Source organism: Lutra lutra, chromosome 8, assembly GCF_902655055.1.
Source record: "Lutra lutra chromosome 8, mLutLut1.2, whole genome shotgun sequence".
Taxonomy (NCBI): Eukaryota; Metazoa; Chordata; class Mammalia; order Carnivora; family Mustelidae; genus Lutra; species Lutra lutra.
In genome coordinates this window covers 49975177-49999586 of record NC_062285.1, presented here as the reverse complement: position 1 = coordinate 49999586, position 24410 = coordinate 49975177, and the positions used below count along the sequence as shown (strand labels likewise).

Sequence of the window (24410 nt, the reverse complement as noted above, 5' to 3'; positions counted from 1 at the left end):
GGTTAAGCCTCTGCCTTCAGCTCTGGTCATGATCTCAGGGTCCTGGAATCAAGTCCTGTCTTAGGCTCTCTGCTTAGTAGGGAGCCTGCTTCCTCCTCTCTCTCTCTGCCTGCTTCTCTGCCTACTTGTGATCTCTCTCTGTCTGTGAATAAATAAAAAAATCTTTAAAGATAAAAAAAGAAATATTATTAAGTTAAAGTTCTAATACTATTTTTCAGTATATCAGAAGTTACTTTGGGCCATAAGGATAAAAAGAAATGAGGTAACCAAGAAGGAAAAATATGTTGAGAGATTACTTAAAATATTATCTTTGTTATTGAGATATATTTGTTAGAATTATAATGCTGATTCTGGACAAAGGACTCTTTTCTTTTTTCTTTTAGTTTTTCTCTTTCTAGTTTTTCTCATTACTGTTTAGATCCTGTAAAATTTTGCTTTATGAATTTATCCTTTTTGGCAACCTAATCTTCTCCTCTTCTGATTCCCCCCCCCGCTCCTAAGTAACTCCATTCTCTTCCACCCTCAGCAAATCAAAATTCTAGTGGTCTTTTATGCTCCTCTCCTCTTATTCATTGGTCAACTATAAAGAAATTGTTTAGTTGAAAGTCATCAATTATTTCCTTAATCACTAAATCCAATGGCTTTAAATCCTCCTTCTTGCTGGCCTGCCGTCTGTAGCATTTGACAATACTGACTGACCTCTCTTTCTTGAAACATGGATTTTAATTTTTTTAATTTTAATTTTTAAAAGATTTTATTTATTTGATAGAGAGAGAGATCACAAGTAGGCAGAGAGAGGGGGAAGCAGGCTCCCTGCTGAGCAGAGAGTCTGATGCAGGCCTCCATCCCAGGACTGTGGGATCATGACCTGAGCGGAAGGCAGAGGCTTTAACCCACTGAGCCACCCAGGCACCTGAAACGTGGATTTTTAGTTTCTATGTAACTCACTCTCCTGATGCTTCTCTTAGCTTTCTGATGACTTCTTCCCTGTTTACTTTGTTGGTTCTCCTTCCTTACCTTTACATCTGGCTACATTTACAATCTCAAGGCTCTGGCTTCGAACTGATTCTCTATTGACTATCTTGGCAGGCTCAAACACTTCCCTACTTTCAGAAGAAAAGTGTGCACCTTTAACTTAGATGCTTCTGACCAGTTCCTTCCAACATCTGCATGATCCAATCTTAACTATCTATTATCAAAGCCCAGTGTAACTTCATCTAAACATTTTTTTGTCTTCTGAATTCCATGGTGACTTTTTTTAATGGTACTGCTTTCAAACCGAGTTAGTTAATTATATATATAAGAGCTGACTTACTTTCTAGTCTATAAACTTGAGAACATATTCTTAATTCAACACTGTACCTTGTGTACTGTGAAGCACATGGTGTATTTATTAATTTTTTAAATCTACATACATTAAGCATCTACCGTGCATTGAGCTAGGTGCTGGATAAGTGGTGAAAAAAATGTGGTTTTTGTTCTCATAGAATATAGAATCTTAAGAAATAACAAATACATATTTTGATGTATGTTTAATAAAACTTTGAGAAAATGGATCTTTTATCTTTAACTCCTGTTTCATCCTCTCTCCCAAAACTCCTGTCTTACATTTCTTGTGCCCATTTGACCTGCTAAATCCCACAGATTTCTCAAACTCAACAGCTTAATTTGTTTGTGTGCTGTGGATACCTATGACTGAGAAGTCTGTCCTGTGTTCAAAAAAATCACCACCAAGCACCTTCTCTCCAAACCTTCTACTGATTTTTAACATTTATCTTAATGTTCCCACCTCCTTCTCATTACCTAGGGGAAATCTTGGTATTCTCCTTGATTCCTTCCTCTTTCTTCATATTTAGTTCTTTTCATTCAAACACTTAGTATTCTTGTTTAGGCCCTTTTATCTGTAGCAGAGGTTGAAAATTAGTGACTCATGGACTGTATTTAGCCAGCAGAGGTGTTTTCTTTGTTCTGTACCATATTCTTAAAAATATGGTGTTCTTGTTTCTCTTGAAAAATTAGAGGGGCACCTGGCTGGCTCAGTGGGTTAAAGCCTCTGCCTTCAGCTCGGGTCGTGATCTCGGGGTCCTGGGATTGAGCCCTGCGTCGTCGGGCTCTCTGCTCAGCGGGGAGCCTGCTTCCCTTCCTCTCTCTCTGCCTGCCTCTCTGCCTACTTGTGATCTCTGTCTGTCAAATAAATAAATAAAAATCTTTAAAAAAAATTAGAAAATTGGCAACATTGGGTCCCCATTCATGAAAAAATTGGCTGGAGTTTTAGATGGGGCATCTAAACTACCACTCTAATCTCTACCATTCTTTATTTTTCTTACTTCAAATTCATTTACTTATTTATCAGACCTTCCTGATCCTTAATTTAGGCATTTGAGTTTGCAGTCTTTGGCATATGTGATCACAGGATGCTACTACTAGAAGAGATATTAAGATATCATCCTGTCTGACAGTCTTCTTCCTCCTCCTTTAAGAAATTAAAAAAAAAATTGAGGTCCAAATAACTTACGTTACTTGGGCAATTTTACACAGTTAATGTGTAGCAGGATTCTATTATTTGCCATTAGACCCGCTCCTCACCTGGGTGGGGTGAATCCTTAACCTAGACCTAATGTGTCTCATATTTCCCATTCAAAGCCCTCACATAGAATTTTCAGGTTCAAGGTCTCTGTGCTTAAAATTCTTGCTTTATCAGGCCCTGAGACCTGAGTCTTTTATCAGGTAAGCTATACCCTAATTCGTAAAAATTAAAAAAAATGTGTCCCAACCTTTTTAGTCTTACTTTTCTAGTGCTTACCTACTTTTATCTCACTTGTCTGGGGTGTGTGTGTGTATTATCCAAAACAGACCCTATGCTTTCCAAACTTTCTGATTTTATTTAGTGCTATGCTCTCCACCTAGATTATCTTTGCCCAGCCTCTGCCTGACATAACTTTTTCCATCCTTTAAAGCTTATTTGAATGCTACCTCTCCCATAAGGTGCAGTAGTTAAGAAGGTGGTTTTCATGGGAGAGGTCTGGTTTGAAATCCTGGCTCTGTCCTTTACTAGCCATGTGACCCTGGACAATTTATCAAATTTATCAAATCTCTGTAAAAAGGGGGAATATCATCCCCTTTTACAAATGGTTAAACATGATCCCACTGGCTGAAAGTATTTCTATATACTGCAGGAATCCCATTTCACTTTTTTGCTTCAAACAGTGCCTTGATTTATAGTTACTCACATTAATTATTCTATTACTCATCATACTCATTATTCATCTTACTAGTTATTCATTATATATTGTAAACATGCTATTATATATTATATTTATTCTTTCACAATAGATGAGGGCAGGTACTTTGTCTTACATGAGTTTCTATATCTTACAGTACTTAATGAACGCTTGTAATTACTGAGTTAGTAAAGAGGAGTATAACCTTTCTGAGATGTTCCTAAATTCTATAAAAACAGAATAAACACAAATAAAAATAGTAATAGATGAATCTCATATTATTGCCTTATAGGGAGCTTAGGGGGAATTTTTTCTCAGGTTTCTATACCAAATTATACTTCTCTTAAGCAACTTAAGAAAAACTCTTATAGAAACCTATGTGAAACCTAGAACTACATTTCCTTTTGTTTTAGTTTCTAGGAACATCAGAGACTAATTTGTGGTGACACCCCTCTAGCAATTACAAAGGACCTTTTGGCATGATTTGTTTGGATATTAACATATGCTTGCCTTTATTTTGATCTTGTTTGTTTTCCAGTTATCTTTTGCCTCTTCTGATCATTTTCTTCTATAGCATATATCTCTTTCTGAGCACACTCAATCTTTTGTGAGACTGGTGGGGCATTGATATAGGCATAGATAATAAGTATCTATAAAATATATTTTAAAAAACAGGTCTTACAGCTTTTTAAAGCATCTAATTTCTTTTGATCTCCTACTTCACAGAGAGTTATAATCAACTTCAAGGTTTTCAGGAGAGAACTTCCCCAACTTCTTTCCTTACATGTAAAATTATTCACATCTTTAAATGAGCAACATTTTATATGTCCTTATAAAATATATATAATGTATAATACAGATAAGCAGAAAGCAGAATACCTAAAGAACAACAACAACAAAAAACCATCATGTGGTTAAGAACCTACATGTTGCTGCTTTCATATCCCACTTTTCTCTCGTAACAATGTATTTTACATATATTTCCTTATCACTAAATAGTCTTCTAAATAATTTTTAATGGTTCAAAGCATCCCACTGATTATGTATCAGGCCAGTCAATCAGACTGCAACATTACATTCCCTTCCTATAAAACCTGAAGATGTTCTTCTTTTTAAAAAATATTTTCTATTTTTGTATTTATTTATTTATTTATTATTATTTATTTATTTTTATTTCTATTTTTCTATTTTAATATTCTAAAATATTAAAATATTTTAAAAAAGATTTTATTTTTCATAATCTCTACACCCTGCATGGGGCTCAGACTTACAACCCTGAGATCAAGAGTCACATACCTCAGGGACTGAGCCACCCAGGAGCCCTTCTCTATGCATATCTTCAAGCCAGTGTCACCTGCTGCTTATCCAGACCCCCACACTGCACTGTTTGCCTCCAAATGAGAAAGGTAATTAAAGAGATTTACTTTCTGAAGAGCCTCCCCTCCATAACAGAGAGTCCATCAAAAAGCAGTAAAACCTTAAGATGTTTTTACTGAAACTAATATAAGTGAACGTCTCTTATCTGCAACCAGGTTATCCATGCCTAAGAAGTACGTACTGGTGTAATATATTTCACCAGTTTTTCATTAGTGGACAAGCTGAAGTGAACTCCATCCAGCTTAATATATGTATGCAGTTGTGATTATTTCCTTTTGAGAACCTCCTAGAAGTATACTTACTTGGTCAAAGTATATACACATTTTAAGTTTATGTAGTTCTAAAGTGCCTGGGGGAGGGGAGAGAAGTACAAGTTTCTATTCCCACCTGCAGTGCCTGTTTAGCTGAGCCCTTGCCCAACACATATATTATCTGCTTTTTAATCTTTTCCAATTTAATAGGTATTTAATATTCATTTATATTACTACTAATGTGGCTGAGCATACCTATTGTTGGCTATTTGTATCTATATCTTTCTTACTCTTGCCAACTTGTAACTTGTAATAGTTTTAAAATTACTAATATCCATAATCCACCTTGACATCCTCCTACCCAGTTCCACCTCCTAAACTAATTTATGTACTTGAAGTGGGGATCTTATATCCTCTATTTCTTTAGGGACTTATTCAATCAGTTATTTGCTTTCTCGGCAGTATGTTTAACCTCTGACTACTAGTTTTTCCTCTTGTAATAATAAATATCACTAAACGTCCTCTTCTTCAGGAAAAACCCCAACTTTTTTCTTTTACTTGCCATTCTTCTCTGGTTACTGACCCTTCTCTTTTCCTTTACAGCCAAACTTCTTGAAAGAATTGTCTTCACATGCTGCGTCCCCTTCATCTCTGTCTCTTCAATTCACTACAAATAGATTTACATTAAGATCTTCAAAGCCTTCTTTGTTGCTAAGATTTTAACAACAATTGTATCATATATATATGATATAAAGCCGGATACAAGATGATTTTCCTCAAATAAGGTTAACCGTGTAAAAAATATTTGTGCTGGGAAAAGAAGTGATAGGTAATCAAATGAAAAATTTAAGTCACTGCCAGGCAGTTGGGATAACTAGTGAGTTTTCTTTTTCCTTTTCTTGTAATTTTCCTCAACTGAAAAAAAAAATTTACCTTGCTATTAAAACACATTGCAATGTGATACTGCAATTACCAAGTTACATTTTCTACAAGGCAGAAGAAAATCAGAGAAGTGACAGGAGTCACTGGACCACACTTACTTTCACCGCAAACAGCAAGAGCAGGTTGGCACGACCCACAGCCCCAGGGCAGGTGTTCCCGCTACGGGTCACAACTAGAAAACCTCTTGATAGGACAGTCTTCTCTTAGAAAAGCCCTCTTGCTCTTTTCGCTGATCCCAAACGACCTCTGAGCATCTCAGCCTTAGCAGTTTAACCGCAGCAAACCTCGGAAAACCGCCAATCGCTTCCAGTTGTCCTGGTAACAGCCAGCAACTCCAGCCCCGCCCAACCCAGCCCCCGCAGGTCTTCCCAGAATGCTGCGCGCCTGCTCTCATTCGCTTCTGGTTCGCGGGGCTGACTCCTTCCGGAAGTAGATTGCTGTCAGTCGCTGGCGGCTGCTGGCGGTGTAGTGTATTTCTGCAGAGGGCTGTGGGGACCGTTTTGTTTCTTTCCCCACATTCAAAAATGACTGGAAAGCTGAGGAAAGGCTAGAAACTTACCGAATTTTTGTTGGCCCTCGAAAAATAGATTAAATGTTATTAAAAAGCTGAAAGATGGAAAGCACTTTAAAATGATAGCAACTTCATGTATAGCTATGATATATTTAAAAAACTTCCAATAAAAAAGCAACAATTTTTGCTTTAGAAAACGAAGAGAAGCACAAAAGAAAACAAAACACCCAAATCTCATCCACATAGAAATAACCACTGTGACACTGGAGCAGCCTTCTAGACCCTTTCCATGCGTATAGTAAATGAAATTTCAAAATGGAATCACGTTTATGCCGTTTTGTAACTTAATTTTTATGAATACACTTAAAAAGGCTACAACAACATGGTTTCATGTATTCCACTGTATCTCTCGGACATTGAAACTTTCTATCCTTTTTGCTCTTTTTTTTTTTTAACATTTTATTTATTTATTTGAGAGAGAGACAGAGAGAGAGAGCATGAGCGAGGAGAAGGTCAGAGGGAGAAGCAGACTCCCCATGGAGCTGGGAGCCCGATGCGGGACTCGATTCCGGGACTCCAGGATCATGACCTGAGCCGAAGGCAGTCGCTTAACCAACTGAGCCACCCAGGCGCCCTCCTTTTTGCTCTTAATTAGTGCTGCCGTGGAGAAATGAAAATCCCGTTAGCTAAATCTTTGCCCATACTCTTATTTGTGGTCATTACTTTTCTCTTTTTAACCTAGTCCTTTGTATTAGCACTTCGTTATTGCTCTCCTAACACCTTTCCATTCCACTCTGTCTTTATACTATAAAGGGATGAAGTTACACAAATTGTGCCAAAAGCTTATTCAATTTTTTAAGGTTTACTTTTCTTATTACAAAGGTAATACATGCTTATTGTGAACACTAGGAAAATTCAGAATATAATAAAAATATCCCAATACCTAGGCAACTACTGATCATATTTTGGCATATTTTTTTCTAGTTTTCTTTGTTGCCTTCAGTGATGAATATTGAAAAAATTGTTTGTAAAATTGGTAGGGCAAAATTACAGCTTTTAATTTGCATTTATTTCCTTATTCATTTAGCTGAATGATATTTCAAATAGTATTTCATGTGCTTACAGGATATGGTCAATGTCAGGCCCCATCTTCTCCATCTAGCCTTTCCTGAGTATTGTGGACCCATTACAATAACTGTAATAGTGTAGTTTTCTATATGTTTATGTTTTAGTTCCCTAAATAGATTGAAAGTTGGCTGTATGGTCCTGGATAAATCATTCAATATGGCTGAACCCACTTTTTTTTTGATCAGCAAAATAATGATATTAATACTTATTTTATAGGGTTGTAGAGGAGGTTAGAAGTAATGTATCCAAGGTTAACTCAATAAAAAGTGGTTTAAGAAAACTATTATAATTTTAGCAATCTGTACGTAGGAGGTGTTTGTATTTTTGTAATATTTCAAATGATGAATAATCCTAGCATCCCATTCAATTTGCTTATTTGTGACTTCCCTCTCATTTGTGCATTAGTTTTGCCCTTTAAGGCTGTTCTTTTAATGGTTATCCTTGTGATTATGCATATATCCTTGATTAAATCCACTACAAATTAGTGCTTTTACCACTTCCTGATCAATACAAATGCCATGTTGCTGCAAGTGGCAAAATTTCATTCTTTTTTTTTTTTAAACGACTGAACAGTTTTCCATTTTTTTTATACCACCGTTTCTTCATTCATTCATCAATGGACACCTAGTTTGCTTCCATATCTTAGCTATTGTAAACAATGCTGCAGTGAACATGAGATGCATGTTATCTTTTCAAATTAGTGTTTTGTTTTCTTTGGATAAATACCCAGAAGTGGAATTACTGGATCATATGGTAGTCCTATTTTTAATTTTTTGAAGAATCTCTATACTGTATTTCAGAGTGGCTTCACTAATTTACATTCCCATCAATAGTGCACAAGTGTTCTCTATTCTCCACATATTCACCAACATTTGTTATTTCTTGTCTTTTTTATAATTAGCCATTCTAACAGGTGTGAGGTGATATCTCATTGTGGTTTTGATTTGCATTCAATCAAGATATTTATTAAGCATCCATGACACATAACGCACTATTCATAATCCTCAAGGTCTCTTAAGCCTATATTATTTCTATACATTTCTCACATAAATCATGTGCTCCTCTTCAACCTCATCAATTCTTTTATTATTGTCCTCAGTCTCTGCCATTATGTTTGGGCCATCATAGTAGGTGCTGAATAAATGCGTGAGCTGAACTGAGTAATTTAGTGGAAAAAGAGGGGCGCCTGGGTAGCTCAGTTGGTTGACTGTCTGCCTTAGGCTTAGGTTGAGAGCACAGGAACCTGGGATCTAGCCCGTGCTCAGTGGGAAGTTTGCTTCTCCCTCTCCCTCTGCCCTTCCCTGTGTTTGTGCACTCTCTGTCTGTGTCTCTCTCTCGAATAGGTAAATAAAATCTTAAAAAAATTTAGTGGAAAATGAGAAATACAAATTAGCTAAAACCCGGCAGGTTGTGATGAAAATGATAACAGATGCAGAGTACTTTGTACCTTGGGAGATCAGGAGAGAATAATTTTGATTAAGGTATCTGGGAAAGCCCTGTGGGATAGGTAGATTTGATCAGGACCTGGATCATAAGGACTGAGTAAAGGGGCTTGAAAATGGAAGTGAATTAAGGATTGGAGGTAGAAGTAAACTGGTTGTGTTTTGTTAGCAGAAAGTTATTTGGGGTGACAAGAGAGCAGGGTGGGCCATTGGGCCCAGGTGAGGTAGAAAAAAATTTGAAGGTACTGATATGACCAGTAATTATAATGGCAGCTTTCAAATGTTTCTGAAAAGCACTGCTTTCGAAATGGCTTGGGACATCAGGAGACGGGTGGGCCAGATTGCAACTGGCCTGCTGGTGGGAAAGTCAGGGAGTGGGAGGATGCCTGAGACCTTCGGAGCGTGAGGGGACTTTAGTGGCCAGTACTGAGGACTAAGTGTCCACGAGGAGGTGGGCTGCGCAACCATGCTTATGAGGATCGGCCAACCACGCCGAGGGTTCCCAGCGAAGCCCACAGCAGCCCTGGAGACAGACGCCAGCCGTGCAGCGCCCAGGTTTGACTCCCTCGGCGGGGATCTGGAGCCTCGCCCGCATTCCTTCCCGCGCCTCTCGCCCCGCCCCACCCGCACTCTCGCCCCGCCCCGCTCCTCTCGCCCCGCCCCGCGTCCATTGCAGGCCTCGGAGGCCCGGCGTCCATTGCAGGGCTCGGAGGCCCAGCCGCCCCAACGTCCTCCTACGCGCTCTGCGGCTGTCGCCCTACCTGGGGCCGGGTGGGCCTGGCGGAAAGAGGTTCGGCGCGGCCAGGTTGGCTGGAGGGCTGTTGCCTTTCCCGGATCTCGTCCCCCGCCGCCCGAGGTCCGCGGGCGGCATGGCAGGAGCTGCGGACGAGCGCCCGCCTGGTCCCGCGGTGGAGGAACAGCTGCAGCAGCAACACGTCGCGTGCCAGGTCCTACCCGAGCGGCTGGCTGAGGGGAAGCCCGGGCAAGGGTTCCTTTCCAGCTTCTTCACCAACAACCAGAAGTGCCAGCTTATGCTCCTGAAGACTCTGGAGACAAGTAGGATCCGTGGCCCGGGTGCCGGGGGTCAGCTGGGGGTGGGTGGGCCCGATGGTGTCTGAGACCTGGAGGGCAGGGGTCTCTGGGTTCAGCCCCATGAGCAGAGTTCAGGCACCTCTGCGTAGGGTCTAGGTAGATTCAGCGTCTTGGAGCGGGAGTGGTGGCGGGAGGGCGGGCAGGTTGGGCCTCAGTTTCCCTATTAGAGGAGGTGTTGAGGCCGTGTTCAGCCCTACTCTTGCTTGTGGAATGAGGAAGGAATCGGATAGGAGTTTGCCTTTTTCAGCCACAGGCACTGATCTGACAGGTCCTCTGATTTCTTTTTAAAATTATTTTTATTTCTATTTATTTATTTGACAGAGAGAGAGATCACAAGTAGGCAGAGAGGCAGGCAGAGAGAGAGGAGGAAGCAGGCTCCCCACTGAGTAGGGAGCTCGATGCGGGGCTCGATCCTAGGACCCTGAGATCATGACCTGAGCCGAAGGCAGAGGCTTAACCCACTGAGCCACTCAGGTGCCCCAGGTCCTTTCTTATATAAATTATGCAGTGGTGTGAGGACTTCATAGTCCGGGTGAAGCAGAGTTTTAAAGAGTCACGTTAAATTAAGGCATGACTGCTGAGGGCACAAAAGCAGTTTTGCAAACCGTTCTTCATTGTGAGGGGTTCTTAACCTTCATACATAGATGGGCTTCCGAGTGTGGAAACCTCTGAAATGGGCTATGAAATCCTGTGTGTATGCATCTGAATGCACTTTTCTGGGGAACTTCATTCATCATATTCTCAAAAAGGGCCGACCCCCAAAGGGTCAAGGACTACTGCTGTGGGTTAAATAGGGGACACACCTACCTGCTGACCAATTTCTCTAGTCCCAGGGACATTGCACTAGAGATTTCTTAATTCCTTTACATTGATATATGGATTTTCTAAGTTTACTTCAGGTTTATTTAGAAAATAAAAAGTCTTAAACCTGTTGGTCCTAAAGCAAGGTTACTATCTCATAGCTGCCCATTATAGTTCAAAAGTCAACCACCTGAAGATTCTCCAGTCTTCTTATTTGGGACTCAAGGGAGTGGGAAGAAGAGTGGTAATGGGAATCATGAGGTTGTATTCACTTGGAAATGTATATTGAATGCCTCCTAGGTTCTGGTGTGGGGAAATACAAAGATGGGTAGGGACCAGGACTGTACCTTTTATGAAGTGGAACACAGTGGAAAGAACATGGACTGCAGAGTTAGATGTGGGTTCAAATCCTGGTCCCTCTCCTTATCAGGTGTGGAAGACTGACTTAACTCTCCGATCCCCTCTATCCTTATCTGCACACGCACAAAAAAATGGGTAGGGATAAAAAGCCTCTCTTAGGGTTGTGAGGAATAGGTTTTATGAATGGTTAAGTGTGAGCATATCAGGAGCTGAGTAATGGATAACTGCTTATAGTGGAAGAGACAAACAGTGGAGGAGATATGGAGGTAGAATGTGAAGGTGGTGGTGGGCTGACCATGAGCCCCAGGAGGAATTTACAGGCCTCAACCCTCCCCTGAAGGGATGTTGAGAGAAGTGTTAGTGGTATTAAAGCGTCAGCCTGTAACTTAACTATGCTGTTCCTAGGACAGAGCCTCAGGGAGATCTTTGTTCCCTTTTTCTTTAAAGTAAATCCATTTTGGGGCGCCTGGGTGGCTCAGTGGGTTAAGCCTCTGCCTTTGGCTCAGGTCATGATCTCAGGGTCCTGGGATCGAGCCCCGCATCGGGCTCTCTGCTCAGCAGGGAGCCTGCTTCCTCCTCTCTCTCTGCCTGCCTCTCTGCCTGCTTGTGATCTCTGTCTGTCAAATAAATAAATAAATAAAATCTTTAAAAAAAAATAAAGTAAATCCATTTTATTTTATTTTTTTAAAGATTTTATTTATTTATTTGACAGACAGAGATCACAAGTAGGCAGAGAGGCAGGCAGAGAGAGAGAGGAAGAGAAGCAGGCTCGCTGCAGAGCAGAGAGCCCGATGAGGGGCTCGATCCCAGGACCCTGGGATCATGACCTGAGTAGAAGACAGAAGCTTTAACCCACTGAGCCACCCAGGTGCCCCAAAGTAAATACATTTTAAATACTGCAGGTCTTGTTTGAAATATCAGACCCCCCCCACGCTCCCTACAATTATTATTGTTATGATTATTTTTTAGTAAGAGGACTATAGATTTTGGAATCCACTTTAATTTTGTAAGGCTCTCTTAGTTGCTTGAATAATAATGCACTTGATACAGTTCCTGGCACTTGACATACACACACACGCACACACACACAAAATGCTTATTACTAGTAATTGTATTACTGTTAACACTCTTAAGTGGGGGGCAGGTTACTAAAGTAGTAACCTATGCCTATCTTTCTCATCTCTCATTACTTTTTTTACTCACTTTTTTTTGCTTTCAACCCTTAAAAAAAAACCAACCTTGATTTCTTTTCTTTTTTTATTTTTTCACTTACGTCATATAATACTCTGTCCATTAGTACACTCAGACGAGACCCCTACGTGAGAAGTTAATATTAGAGGCATTTGGGTTTGTTGTACTTTCCTGCAATTATCACAGGCTCGTGGCTGCATGGAGGGGCCCTCAGGAGTCATCTAGGCCTTTCCACCCCATATAGGAAAACCTCTGAGCCATCACCGACCAGAGAGTTTATAGACCTCTGCTGGAACAGGTTACCGATTCTTTGAGGCCACTTGTATTTTTATTAACAGCTTTAATTGTTGGAAAAATCCTTTCTCATACTGTAACTTCTACTCTTTGGTCCTTGTTCTGCCCTCTGGAGAAATACTGATGGGATCTCTTTCCACGTGGCACTCCTTCAAAACCTGAAGCCATTGTGGTCCTAGTTCAGTTTTGTATTCTTTCCAAATCCACAACTCCTTTCTTGCTTCTTACTGAACAAAGTCCTGTACTGTTCTGACTGCCTTCTCTCGTGGAAGAGCTTCAGTTGGCAGGTCCTGTTTAGACTGTGGTACTCAGAATGGGATTCTGTTAGCCTGTGGTCTGACCAGGAAAGATGCCAGTGGGGCTCTGTAACTACCTTCTAATCTGGATACTGTGCTGCTGTTCCTTTCTATGGATGTGGCCCCAAACTCCCTCATTCTTTTGGTATGTGCTTCAGTATGCTGTTTTTGATCATGTAACTAAAAAAGAGCTTTCAAATCATTTTTGGTATTATTAAAGATGTTCAGTAGTACCCATCTTGGTATTTGTATCAGTGTTTTATCTCATTGAAGACTTGTTTTTATGTTAATTTAAGCTTGTCTTTTCATATCCATTTTTACCACTTTTAAGATAGTATTACTTCATTAAGATTTGTGAGTTACTTTTCGATAATTTACTGCTTTTTGGATAATTTAATTGGTGCTATTTTTTCCAATTAGCATGCTTAATTGAATCAATATCTTTTTAGATCCATATGTCAAACTTCTACTTGATGCCATGAAGCACTCAGGTTGGTAAGTAAATCTTTTTAAAGTGCTGGTCTCTATTCAGGCTGCTAAAAACATAAAAACCCCATACTAGAACTACTTATAGGTTCTTACTTCAGGCCACAAAACCTTTTCCATGTGGTAGGTGGTGGGGATGGGCTGTATTCTTCCCAGGTGGGTCTTGATCTCTGCATATACCTTCTGTCCTAACTGTAAGTCTCTGGCTTTACCATTCATCTCTGGCGTTTAGTAAAGACCACACATAAAGTCTTGTAAGTAATTACCAAACCTGGCTTTTCCTTTCTTCCAGCCCCAGCGTTGTCCTTCGTGGAGAAGAAATCTCAGCTTGTTATGCAGGAGCCTTCCAGGGGTTGTTTAACTTGGAGGAGATTAGGGAGGTGACCTTCTGGCCCGAGTGGAGCAACTCCAGGGTATTCCCAATATGGTCTTAATCAGTGGACCAAATGCTTTATGGAACCATGTCATGGAATTTGAACTAGGGTAGATTTTGCAGGGATGATTTCCTTATATCACAGATGAGACAACTTAGTCCTGAAGGCTTCCCAAGGTTTCCTATGTGTTAGTGGTAGAGGGGATTTATGACAAGGGGCTCCTGACTCCTTGCCCAGGGCTGTTTACCCTGCACTGAGTACACACTGCTTTTGGACATTTTATCTTTAATGCTTTCTTGCCTTTTAGTGCTGTTAACAGAGAAAGACACTTTTCTTGTGAAGACTGTAATGGCAATGTCAGCGGAGGCTTTGATGCGTCAACATCTCAGGTAGGCATTATTGCCAAGTTGTTCTCTTTCCTGATATTTGCTAAGGACCTTGGCATGCTGGCCATTCTGTTGGGTAGACTTTATGTAAGATTCAAAAAATGAATAGTTATGGTTCTTACTCTTCAGGAGCTTATGCTCTCATAGGGGAGATAAGACAATGATAAAGTTAGGCAGGTTAAACTATTTTAGGGGGATGTGGTTACCACAATGGGATGGTAAGATGATTGCAAGATACCTACAGATTTTCAGCTAGAGTGTATAAAGCTGCTTCTGTGGCAAAGAAGATGAAGACTGTTACCCAAAGAAGGGGTAGCATGAGCAAAGGTGGTGTGTTGGGAAAGGACAAGGTGTATTTGGAGAGTGACATGGTGTCTAACATAGCTGGGGGACAGGAATGTGTGGAGAATATGGGGAAATAGGATTGGAAGAAAAGGAAAGCCATATGGTGGGAGGCTTTGAATGCTGAGCTGATACACCTTAGAACATTTTCGACTAGGGGAGTAAGTTTTCTCATCTTGAAAATATTGGTAGTGATTGTATCTATCTTATAGTATAGTTATGAGAATTAAATGAGATACCTTGTGTAAGGTGCTTATCATAGTAAACATAGAAAACATTCAATAAAAGTTTTAAGTAATCAGGGTTTTGACAGCATCTTGGAGATGGTAGAAGAATTAGGGCATGTGATGAGGGTAGATGAAGTTTTTATAAATAACACCTTCCATCGTGAAGATACAACCCTGTTTGATAATACTTAGTTGTTTCCCCCTGGGGAATTTTATATGTATTTTGGTTATTTATAGGTATTTTGTAGTAATCATGAGAAAAAGAAACATAACATACGTGTGAAAGGTCTGGGTTTTGGAGTCTGGTAGAGTTGAGTTCAAATCTACTTCCCCTGCTTATTAGCTGTGGGGCTTGGGCAAAGTTATTTGCCTTATTCTCAGTTTCCTCATTTGTAAAATGATAATAACAATACTTGTAGCTCTCAAAATGGGTCTTGGTGAATTCATTTCTCCCTTGGGGCTAAATAGAGTGGACATTTCGAACTTTTAGCTTACTTCTCAGCAGAGTTGAGCATAGTTGGGTACTTTCTCCTTTTATTTTTTTTTAAATTCTAATTTGTATCATGAACTGTCTCATTCATACAGAAGAGTAAGAAACCTGTGTGCATGCTTTTGGTTGTAGTATTAAAATGAGTACCTTTGTAACTGCCACCCAGACTGGAGAAATAGGACATCGCCAGGACTTCAGAAGATTGTGCCCCCCTCTTGGATCACATTTCCTCTCCCTTTCTTATTCTGACTCTTGTGATAGTCATTTCCTGCTATTCTCAATTGTTTTACCATAGATATGTACAGTCAAACAATATGTTATTTAGTTGCCTGGCTTTTAAGTTTTATGCATGGAATACTTTGAGTTCTGTGTGATACTTTGTAGTTTGATGAAATCATACAACACAGAGTCTTCTGTAACCATTATTTTGTTAAGATTCTTTCATGTTGTACACAGCTCTCTTTTCTGTAGTTGGACTGTTATATAGTCCTCCACTGTATCTGTATACAGCAATTAGCCATACTTAATATTGTTTCTGACTTTGTTATTATGAACAATGCTGCTGTGAATATTTCTCACCTTTTCTCCTGGGGCACATGTGCAGAAGTTACTCCTAGGTATTTGTCTAGAAGCAGAATTGCTGGGTCATATAGCACGCGTACCCTTGGCTTTCACGGGTAATGCCAGACGCTTTTGTGGGTAATGCCAGACACACTCTTCCCCTGGTTCCTGGTATGTGACACTCTTCTGGTTGCTCCTTTGCTAGCTCACCTTCCTCTATCAGCTGCTAACTGTTGAAGTCTCTTAATCCTTGATGTTAGATTCCCTTCTTTTCTTCCTCTACAGTTTGCCAAGGGGATCCTAGATTAGAGCTCTCTTTTGAACTTAACATCTATATATCCAAATGGCACTTCACACCTACACTTGGATGTCTTAAAGTCACCTGAGACCTCACAGACTTGTCCAAGTCCAAATTGATGGTTTATACCATCCCCTATCCCCATCCAACTTTGTGTTGTAATTTTGCATGTCTCAGTGAATTTTACCACCTTCCAACCTCTTACCCAAGCCAGAAATAAAGAGATCATCTTTGTATCTCTAATTCCCTTTCCATATTTTATATCCATCACCAACTTTTGTCCTGTTTATCTCCTAAGTATTTTTTGGGGAGGCATCTCACTATCCCTGCTCAAATACCATTACCTGTTGCCTAGAATACCTTTTTAACCTTCAGGAAGTCTCTCTGCATCCAGTTTTGGTCATCTTCTGCTTATTTTCCCACTGTAGCAAAAGGATAAACAAAAGCACCACCCTGTTTCACTCCTCCCTTTTGGTGACTTCCACTGTTCTCAGGATAAAGAGTGATTTGGCTCTAGCCCACCTCACCAGCCTTATCTCATGCCTGTCCCCTATAGCTCTGTGCTACAGCAGTATAGGCCTGCTTTCAGCTTCTCAGACATTCTAGAACTTCAGCGCTCCTTGCCTTTGCACAGGTTGCTCTGTCTGGAATGCTCTCCTCCCCACCTCTCAAATTTAACTCCTGTTCATCCATGAGATCCCAGTTTTATTTTTTTTTAAGATTTTGTTTATTTATTTATTTGACAGACAGAGATCACAAGTAGGCAGAGAGGCAGGCAGAGAGAGAGAGGAGGAAGCAGGCTCCCTGCCGAGCAGAGAGCCCGATGTGGGGCTCGATCCCAGGACCCTGGGATCATGACCTGAGCCGAAGGCAGAGGCTTTAACCCACTGAGCCACCCAGGCGGCCCGAGATCCCAGTTTTAAAAATTCCTTCTGCAGAGATCCCTTTCCCAATCCTCTAGACCAGGTCAGGCATTCTTATTGTATGTCCTCATGACATCCTGGATTTTTCTTCATGACAGCTGTCATTGCATGTATTTAAAGATTTTGGTAAATAGTTGATTAATTTCTAGCACCATTTATAGATTATACATTAGAAATTATAATTACAGATTATAAATTCTAAGTAGATTATAAATCTACTAGTGGGTCTCAAGAAATATTAGTTGAAAGATGCGTGTTGGATGAATGTATACAAAATAGTGGGCACATATCCTGGTGTCTGGCTCATAGTAAGTACACAATAAATGGTAACTGTCGTTATTAGGATCCCTCTCATGTCTTTATTACTCTTATAGGGTCCTGCTCTGTGTGCTGTTGGCTTTTTGCACTTCTTTCTGAAGGTCTTTCTGAGGATTTTCCCTGGCAATTCTAGTAGAATGAGACAGTGGTGGTCATTCATTGTTGATTCATTGCTCATTCAGAAACTTGATAAGAACCAGTTTACATGTATTCTCATTTAATTCTCACAATTCTATGAGGTAGGTGCTCTAATTATCTCCTTTTTATAGTTGAGGAAACTGAGGTGCAAAGAGGTTAAGAAACTTGCCCAAGGTCACTGAGTTAGTAAGGAGTGGGGCTGGTGTTTGAGTTTCCTTCATTCCAAAGCCCACTCCTAGTATGATGCTGTGGAGTCCAGCAGCCCACCAAGGATGGCATTTAAGTGCTACTGTAGTTCAGAGAGAACAGGGAGAAGTTGGTTACTGGGAGCGCTAAGTGGAGCATGTACGTTAGAACCAGGCCTTGATGGATGGGTAGGTGTGGGGTTGAGGGAGGATATTGGGTGGAGGCTCTCTAAGCTGCCAAGCCATCTCATACCAGAGAGAAGATGGGAGTTACGAAAGGTGAGTAGGTGTTAGACATAATGGAACTTCTCTTATTTTGGTCCCTCCTAGATTGTTTTGTGCCAGAACAACATCCGTAATCAGGCCCATATGAACAGAGTGGTCACCCATGAGCTCATTCATGCCTTTGATCACTGTCGCGCTCACGTCAACTGGTTCACTGACGTCAGACATTTGGCCTGCTCCGAAGTAAGTTTTATTATAAAAAGATACTTTCTCCCCCTGAAGCACTCTGGGTTTGAACATTTAATTGAAGTATAATGCTTAAGACGCTGTCTTCTTCTGCCCCTCACTCCCCCCTCAAATAAATAAATAAATCTTAAAAACAAACAAACTAGTTGAAGTATAATTTACTTAAACACACTCCTTTTCCTCCCATCATGGTTCCATGTTACTCTTAGATGTCCATTTTTAATTCCTGAACACAGCTTGAGACACAACAAGAGATATTTTAAGTATCTTCTTCGAATTATCTTAATGATAACTTTTAAGTCCTAGTGATAGTAATGACTTTATAATAACCATTTTTAGTATATAATATATATATTTCATATACATTAGTATATAATCTATATTTCACATATATTATATAATAATATATGACATATTATTATATGTGGTATATAATAATAATTTTTAACCACTTAACCAAATAACCATTTTTCCCTGTGGAATCAACTCTGTAATATAAAAACGAATGCTAGTTAACCCTGGCTGAAGACTGTGTGCCAAACACTGTTCCTTTTGTGCATTCTCCCTGAGTCTACTGAATAGTCCATCCAGGTAGATGCTATAATCAGCATGTTACACGTGTAGAAAGGGAGGCATTGATTGAGATCCGTGGTTAGTACATGGCAGAGACAGGATTACAACCAGGGTTCTTAACCGGCCTGTTGTGCTGCCTCCCATAGGCTGAGCGCCTTGCTTGCCCTTGAGTAAACATTTAGTCTCAAAAATACGACATTAAAAGTTTTTTTACTGCTAAGCACTTTGGGTTGCTCTCAGAAGTGCAATATATTTATGCTCTTAGAGAGACAGATGTGTTTAATACTTGCATTTTGGTAATTGAAGAGTGCAATGTGCTGAGAAGTAAAATATATATATATATATATATATATATATATATATATATATATAAATGTAAGTGTACACTTTATAACTTAGATTATTTTCTCTTTCCTTTGAAATTAGTAAGCAGCCCCACTGCATCTAATTACACCTCCTACTATTTGGAGAGTAGAGGTGAAACCCGAGTTTTTAAATAGGTCTCTTCTCCCTTGGGTGTTAGGAGAATGAAGGCCTGTCAGCTAGCTCCAGTGTGTTCTTGTGCTTGGAATGTTCTTGCTTCAGTTTCAACAACTTAAGTTTTCAAAGGACAGTTGAGGCCCTGGAGGAAGGCATGAGTTTATACAGGTTTAAGGGAGGTTCCAAGAGAGTTTCATTGTTTCCGGCCAAGGGCAGGAGGTTCCTATTCTCAAAGTGTCTTAGATGCTGATGCATTTAAGTTTAAGCTTATGTTGAAATTCAGTTTGTAGATCTTTGAAAGAATGCTATTTTGCAGTCCTTTTGGTAATTTCTAGAAATGTTGTTTTTTGTGGAGAGCATGGACTTTAACTCTGAGGTCCAACTTTCTGGCTTCTGGTTTCAGAAGAAATTAGTTCTTTCAATAAGGTTATGGTGTGAAGTTTTGAAAATTTCCTTTGGTAAACGATTGGCCTTCCCCCAACCCCCAGTTTATTTTGCTTTGTCTAGCCCAGCTCATGGATATCTGCTCTTTTTCTTAACTTAAGAATAACTTAAAATAGAGTTCAAGACATTCTTGAAAAAGGTCCAATGGATACTCTAGTCTCAGAAAGACATGCTAATTTTAAATTCTTTTATAAAACCTTTTATAGAGCAGGAGAACTTACTTTCTTTCTGTTTGCCTCTGTCTCTGTGATAGGTTCGAGCTGCTAACCTTAGTGGAGACTGCTCACTTATAAATGAAATATTCAGGTTGCATTTTGGATTGAAACAACACCATCAGGTAAAACTAACATATGAATCACTTAACCCTCCAGAGTGCTAGGAGTGGAAATAACGCACAAAGAAATGAGAAGTACATTTTGTATTTGAAATGTGAAAGAACTACTTCTATGGGGAGAATATAGAATGTGTCCTGTGGAAGCCAAATGGATGGAGTTGAGTTCTACTTTTTTTTTTTTTTAAGATTTTATTTATTTATTTGAGAGAGAGAGACAGTGAGAGAGAGCATGAGAGGGGAGAAGGTCAGAGGGAGAAGCAGACTCCCCGTGGAGCTGGGAGCCCGATTCAGGACTTGATCCCGGGACTCTGGGATCAAGACCTTGCTTAACCAACTGAGCCACCCAGGCGCCCAAATTCTACTTTTTAATGATGGGAAGCTGTGGGACTCAGTGAGAGATTTTAATAGTGAAAAGAACTATACGATCTTGTTCTTGGGATCCTTTTGGAAGCAGGTAGATGAAGAATGGATGCAGAATCACAGCCTGTTGGACTGTTCTCCCCACAGTCTGGAACTTGTATTCCGGAGACAAAACAGTCATACCTTTTGGAACAGAGGCTGCCCCACAGCACAGGTTAGGGCTGAGTAGTAGGGCACCTTTACAGGCTGTGGGCCATGATAGCAAAGCTTTGAATCAGCAGAGCCCTGACGATGCTGTCTCTCTTCTTTTTCCCTTGGGTAGTGGCCGCTGAAAATGAATCGAACTAGCAACAGGAAGGAAAGTTCAGGGAGGTAGTGGGAGCCTGGTTGAGGGAGAGCAGTCTTAGAGAGTGGAGTCCCTGTTTTTGTACAGCACGTATCCAAGAGACACCGACATTGATGACAGTAACCGATAGCAAAATATGGTAATATCGGCCAGTTTTAACAGGAATGCATTACATTTGGAAAGATAAACCTGAACTGTGGTCTATACATGTGCCTCCCAAACCTTTAACTCTAGGAGACAAATTTTTGCTATCTTTTTTCCCCCTGGAAGGGAGAAATGTCTTCTTCTGGCAGTTGCTGTCATAGCTCCATATGGTTCGTCCTCTCTTTCTTCTTCCTTTATGCCTGGGGTTTATTTTTAAAATCAGTGTTTAGTGTAACTTAGGTCGAGAAGCACTGGTTTATATTCTAATGCTAGTGAGCATCTCCAGCTCAGGCATACTGACCAGGGTGAAGTGAAACAGGAAATAAACACAGAAGATGAATGATTGACAGATTGCACAGCTGTAAGGACCAGTATTTTTTTTTTTTAAAGATTTTATTTATTTGAGAGAGAGAGAGAGAGAAAACGAGAGTGAGTAAAAGCAGGGGAAGTGGCAGGCAGAGGGAGAGGGGAAAGCAAGCCCCCCAACAAACAGGGAGCCCAATGTGGGGCTCGATCCCAGGACCCTGGGATCATGACCTGAGCTGAAGGCAGATGCTTAACCGACTGAGCCACCCAGGCGTCCCTGGTTATTTTTCATGAAAAGGTTAGATGCCATTCTTTTGAACTTTAGTTTGTGCTTGTGGAGAAATAAATGGATTTAAAGCTCTCCAACAATTGGAATGGCAGGACCTTCTGTTTCTTTTTTTCTTTTTTCTTTTAAGATTTTATTTATTTATTTGACGGAGAGATAGAAAGAGAGTGCACAAGTAGGCAGAGCGGCAGGCAGAGGGAGAGGGAGAAGCAGACTCTCTGCTGAGCAGGGAGTCCCAACGAGGGGCTCGATCCCAGGACCTTGGGATCATGACCTGAGCCAAAGCAGACACTTAAGTGACCGAGCCACCCAGGCGCCCCACGACCATCTGTTTTGTAACATATTTGAATACTGAGAGATTCTAGCCTATTAGTATGTAACATTAGATAATTTGTTGTCTTAAGTAGAGAATTTAATACCCATATAAAGAATGCTCAGGAAAAAAAAAAGTTGTTTGATTTTTTTCTCCTGAAAAATTGAGACACCTTCAAATTTGTATATATATGTGTAGCTTCCTATTGCCTCCATGGGAGATGCCCCTCTTGAAGGAAAGATTATCTAGTATTAGTCAACTGGAAAGTAATGAAAGAGAAAGACATAGAAGTAAAGTATATCTTAAATCTATTGAAATTTTACCAAAAATCCAACCAGAACCTTATTTATAGATTTTTTGTTTGTTTGTTAGTTTTTTTGATTTTTGCAAATTGGGAGTTACTGTTTGTTGGACTGCAGAGAATGACATCTGGTTGTATTATTGGAAAAGATGAAAAAAATGGAGGAGGTCTTATTTATACCTAAATAATTTTAGATCAAGCTAAACATATTCCATAATTTAAGAGTTATGTTTCTACTTTAGAATGATAGAAATGAATAAAATAATATGAAAGGGAATTAATTCTTCTTTTTCCATGAATTTTTAAAACTTAAATTCAAGTAATTAACACATAATGTATTATTAGTTTCAGAGGGAGAGGTCAGTGATTCATCAGTCTTATATAATACCCAGTGCTCATTACATCACGTGCCCTCCTTAATGTCCATCACCCAGTTACCAAATCTCCCCACTGACATCCCCTCCAGCAACCCTCAGTTTGTTTCCTGTGATTAAGAGTCTCTTATGGTGGGGTGCCTGAGTGGCTCAGTTGGTTAAGCCTCTGCCTTCAGCTGAGGTCATGATCCCAGGGTCCTGAGACTGAGTCCCGCCTTGGGCTCCCTGCTCAGTAGGGGGTCTGCTGCTCCTTCTTCCTCTGCCCCTCCTCCCTGCTTGTGTTCTTTCTCCCTCTCTGAAATCAATCAATCGATCGTAAAAAAAACAAAAAAAAGAAGTCTCTTATGATTTGTTTCCCTCTCTGATTTTGTCTTCTTTTATTTTTCCCTCCCTTCCCTATGATCCTGTTTTTTCTTAAATTCCACATATGAGTAATTATCTTGTCTGATTGACCTATTTCACTTAGCATAATATCCTTTAGTTCCATCCATGTCATTGCAAATGGCAAGATTTCATTTTTTTTTTTTTTTTAATGGCTGAGCAGTATTCCATTGTGTATGAATACCACATCTTCTTTATCCATTCATCTATTAATGGACATCTGGGCTCTTTCCATAGTTTGGCTATTGTGGACACTGCTGCTATAAACATTGGGGTGCAGGTGGCCCTTCAGATCACTACATTTGTATTAATGGGGTAAATACCTATTAGTGCAATTGCTGGGTTGTAGGATAGCTCTATTTTCAACTTTTTTTTTTTTTTTAAAGATTTTATTTATTTATTTGGCAGAGGGAGAGAGATCATAAGTAGGCATAGAGGCAGGCAGAGAGAGAGGTTGAAGCAGGCTCCCTGCCCAGCAGAGAGCCCAATGCGGGGCTTGATCCCAGGACCCTGAGGTCATGACCTGAGCCAAAGGCAGAGGCTTAACCCACTAAGCCACCCAGGCTCAGCTTTTTGAGGAACCTTTATAGTGTTCTCCAGAGTGGCTGCACCAGTTGGCATTCCCAACAGGGTAAGAGGTTTTGAAAGGGAATTAAGTCTGACTGTAGTCAGACATTATATAAAATGTTATTATTTCATGATTAAACTGTCATTTAAATTAAAGCCATATACTTTTCTTTCTCCTTAGACTTGTGTGCGAGACAGAGCCATTCTTTCTATCCTGGCTGTTAGGAATATCAGCAAAGAGGTAGCCCAAAAGGCTGTTGATGAAGTTTTTGAATCTTGTTTCAATGACCATGAACCTTTTGGAAGGATCCCACATAACAAGACCTACGCAAGATATGCTCATAGAGACTTTCAAAACCGTGATCGGTATTACTCAAATATATGAAGACATTTTATAAATGGAGCTTCTGTGTTCTGAAGAAAATATAGTTCTTAAGTGGATAAATGTAAAATGTATGTGATCAATTAAATACAGATAAAAGAGAAAAGGTACTGATTCTAGCATATGATCAGAAAAAGTAACTGTGGTAAAAGTGAAACTGCCTTAAACTCCAAGGCAAAAATTGTAACTTTGTAGTTAACCATTTGGTAGGTAAGGTAAATAAATTACATTTTTGTATTTTTTATGTTGTACTTGTGTTTTTTATTATTTATGTTATTTTTAGATAGTGATTTGTTTTTGTTACATGTGAATATTTAAAAATCTGATTATGAAACCCATGAAATGTGTCCTTGTATGAAGTTGATATGTGACCACTTGGTATTTACATTAAATGTAAAGAAAATGTACTGATTTTATTAAAAGACATTTATTGAGATGTTATCATGGTCAAAATATGCAAAGAATTAAAGTTGGGAATGGTTCATTCAATGGTCAATGCCTCCCTTTTCCCTCTTCTTCTTTCAACATGTATGTGGGGACTATGTGGCTTAACTTTTCAGGGATAAGTTCTGATTAGGTTTTTCTTCTTTTGTATAGGCAGTGCATTAAGTTTATAATGTAACTAAATTTAATTTTTTTTTCTAAATTTAATTTTTATGTACTTATAAGATTTTTCACATAGCTATTCTCAAATCTTTTGTCAGGCCCTGTGTC

At 39.7% G+C, this 24410-nt stretch overlaps 1 protein-coding gene across 2 annotated transcripts; it reads left to right on the top strand.

The window, feature by feature from the left end:
- Positions 1-9543: 9543 nt before the first annotated feature.
- Positions 9544-24185, top strand: ATP23 (ATP23 metallopeptidase and ATP synthase assembly factor homolog). 2 transcript variants are annotated; one of them, XM_047742889.1, is made up of 6 exons: positions 9544-9928; positions 13356-13401; positions 14074-14155; positions 17965-18102; positions 19856-19939; positions 23496-24185. In XM_047742889.1, the coding sequence occupies exons 1-6, from the start codon at positions 9742-9744 to the stop codon at positions 23697-23699; spliced, it is 741 nt and encodes a 246-aa protein (XP_047598845.1). In that variant the 5' UTR covers positions 9544-9741; the 3' UTR covers positions 23700-24185. The 2 variants fall into 2 exon arrangements, with proteins under 2 accessions (XP_047598845.1, XP_047598844.1); XM_047742888.1 differs by lacking the exons at positions 9544-9928; positions 13356-13401; positions 14074-14155 and adding an exon at positions 17411-17550.
- The last annotated feature ends 225 nt before the right edge of the window (positions 24186-24410 follow it).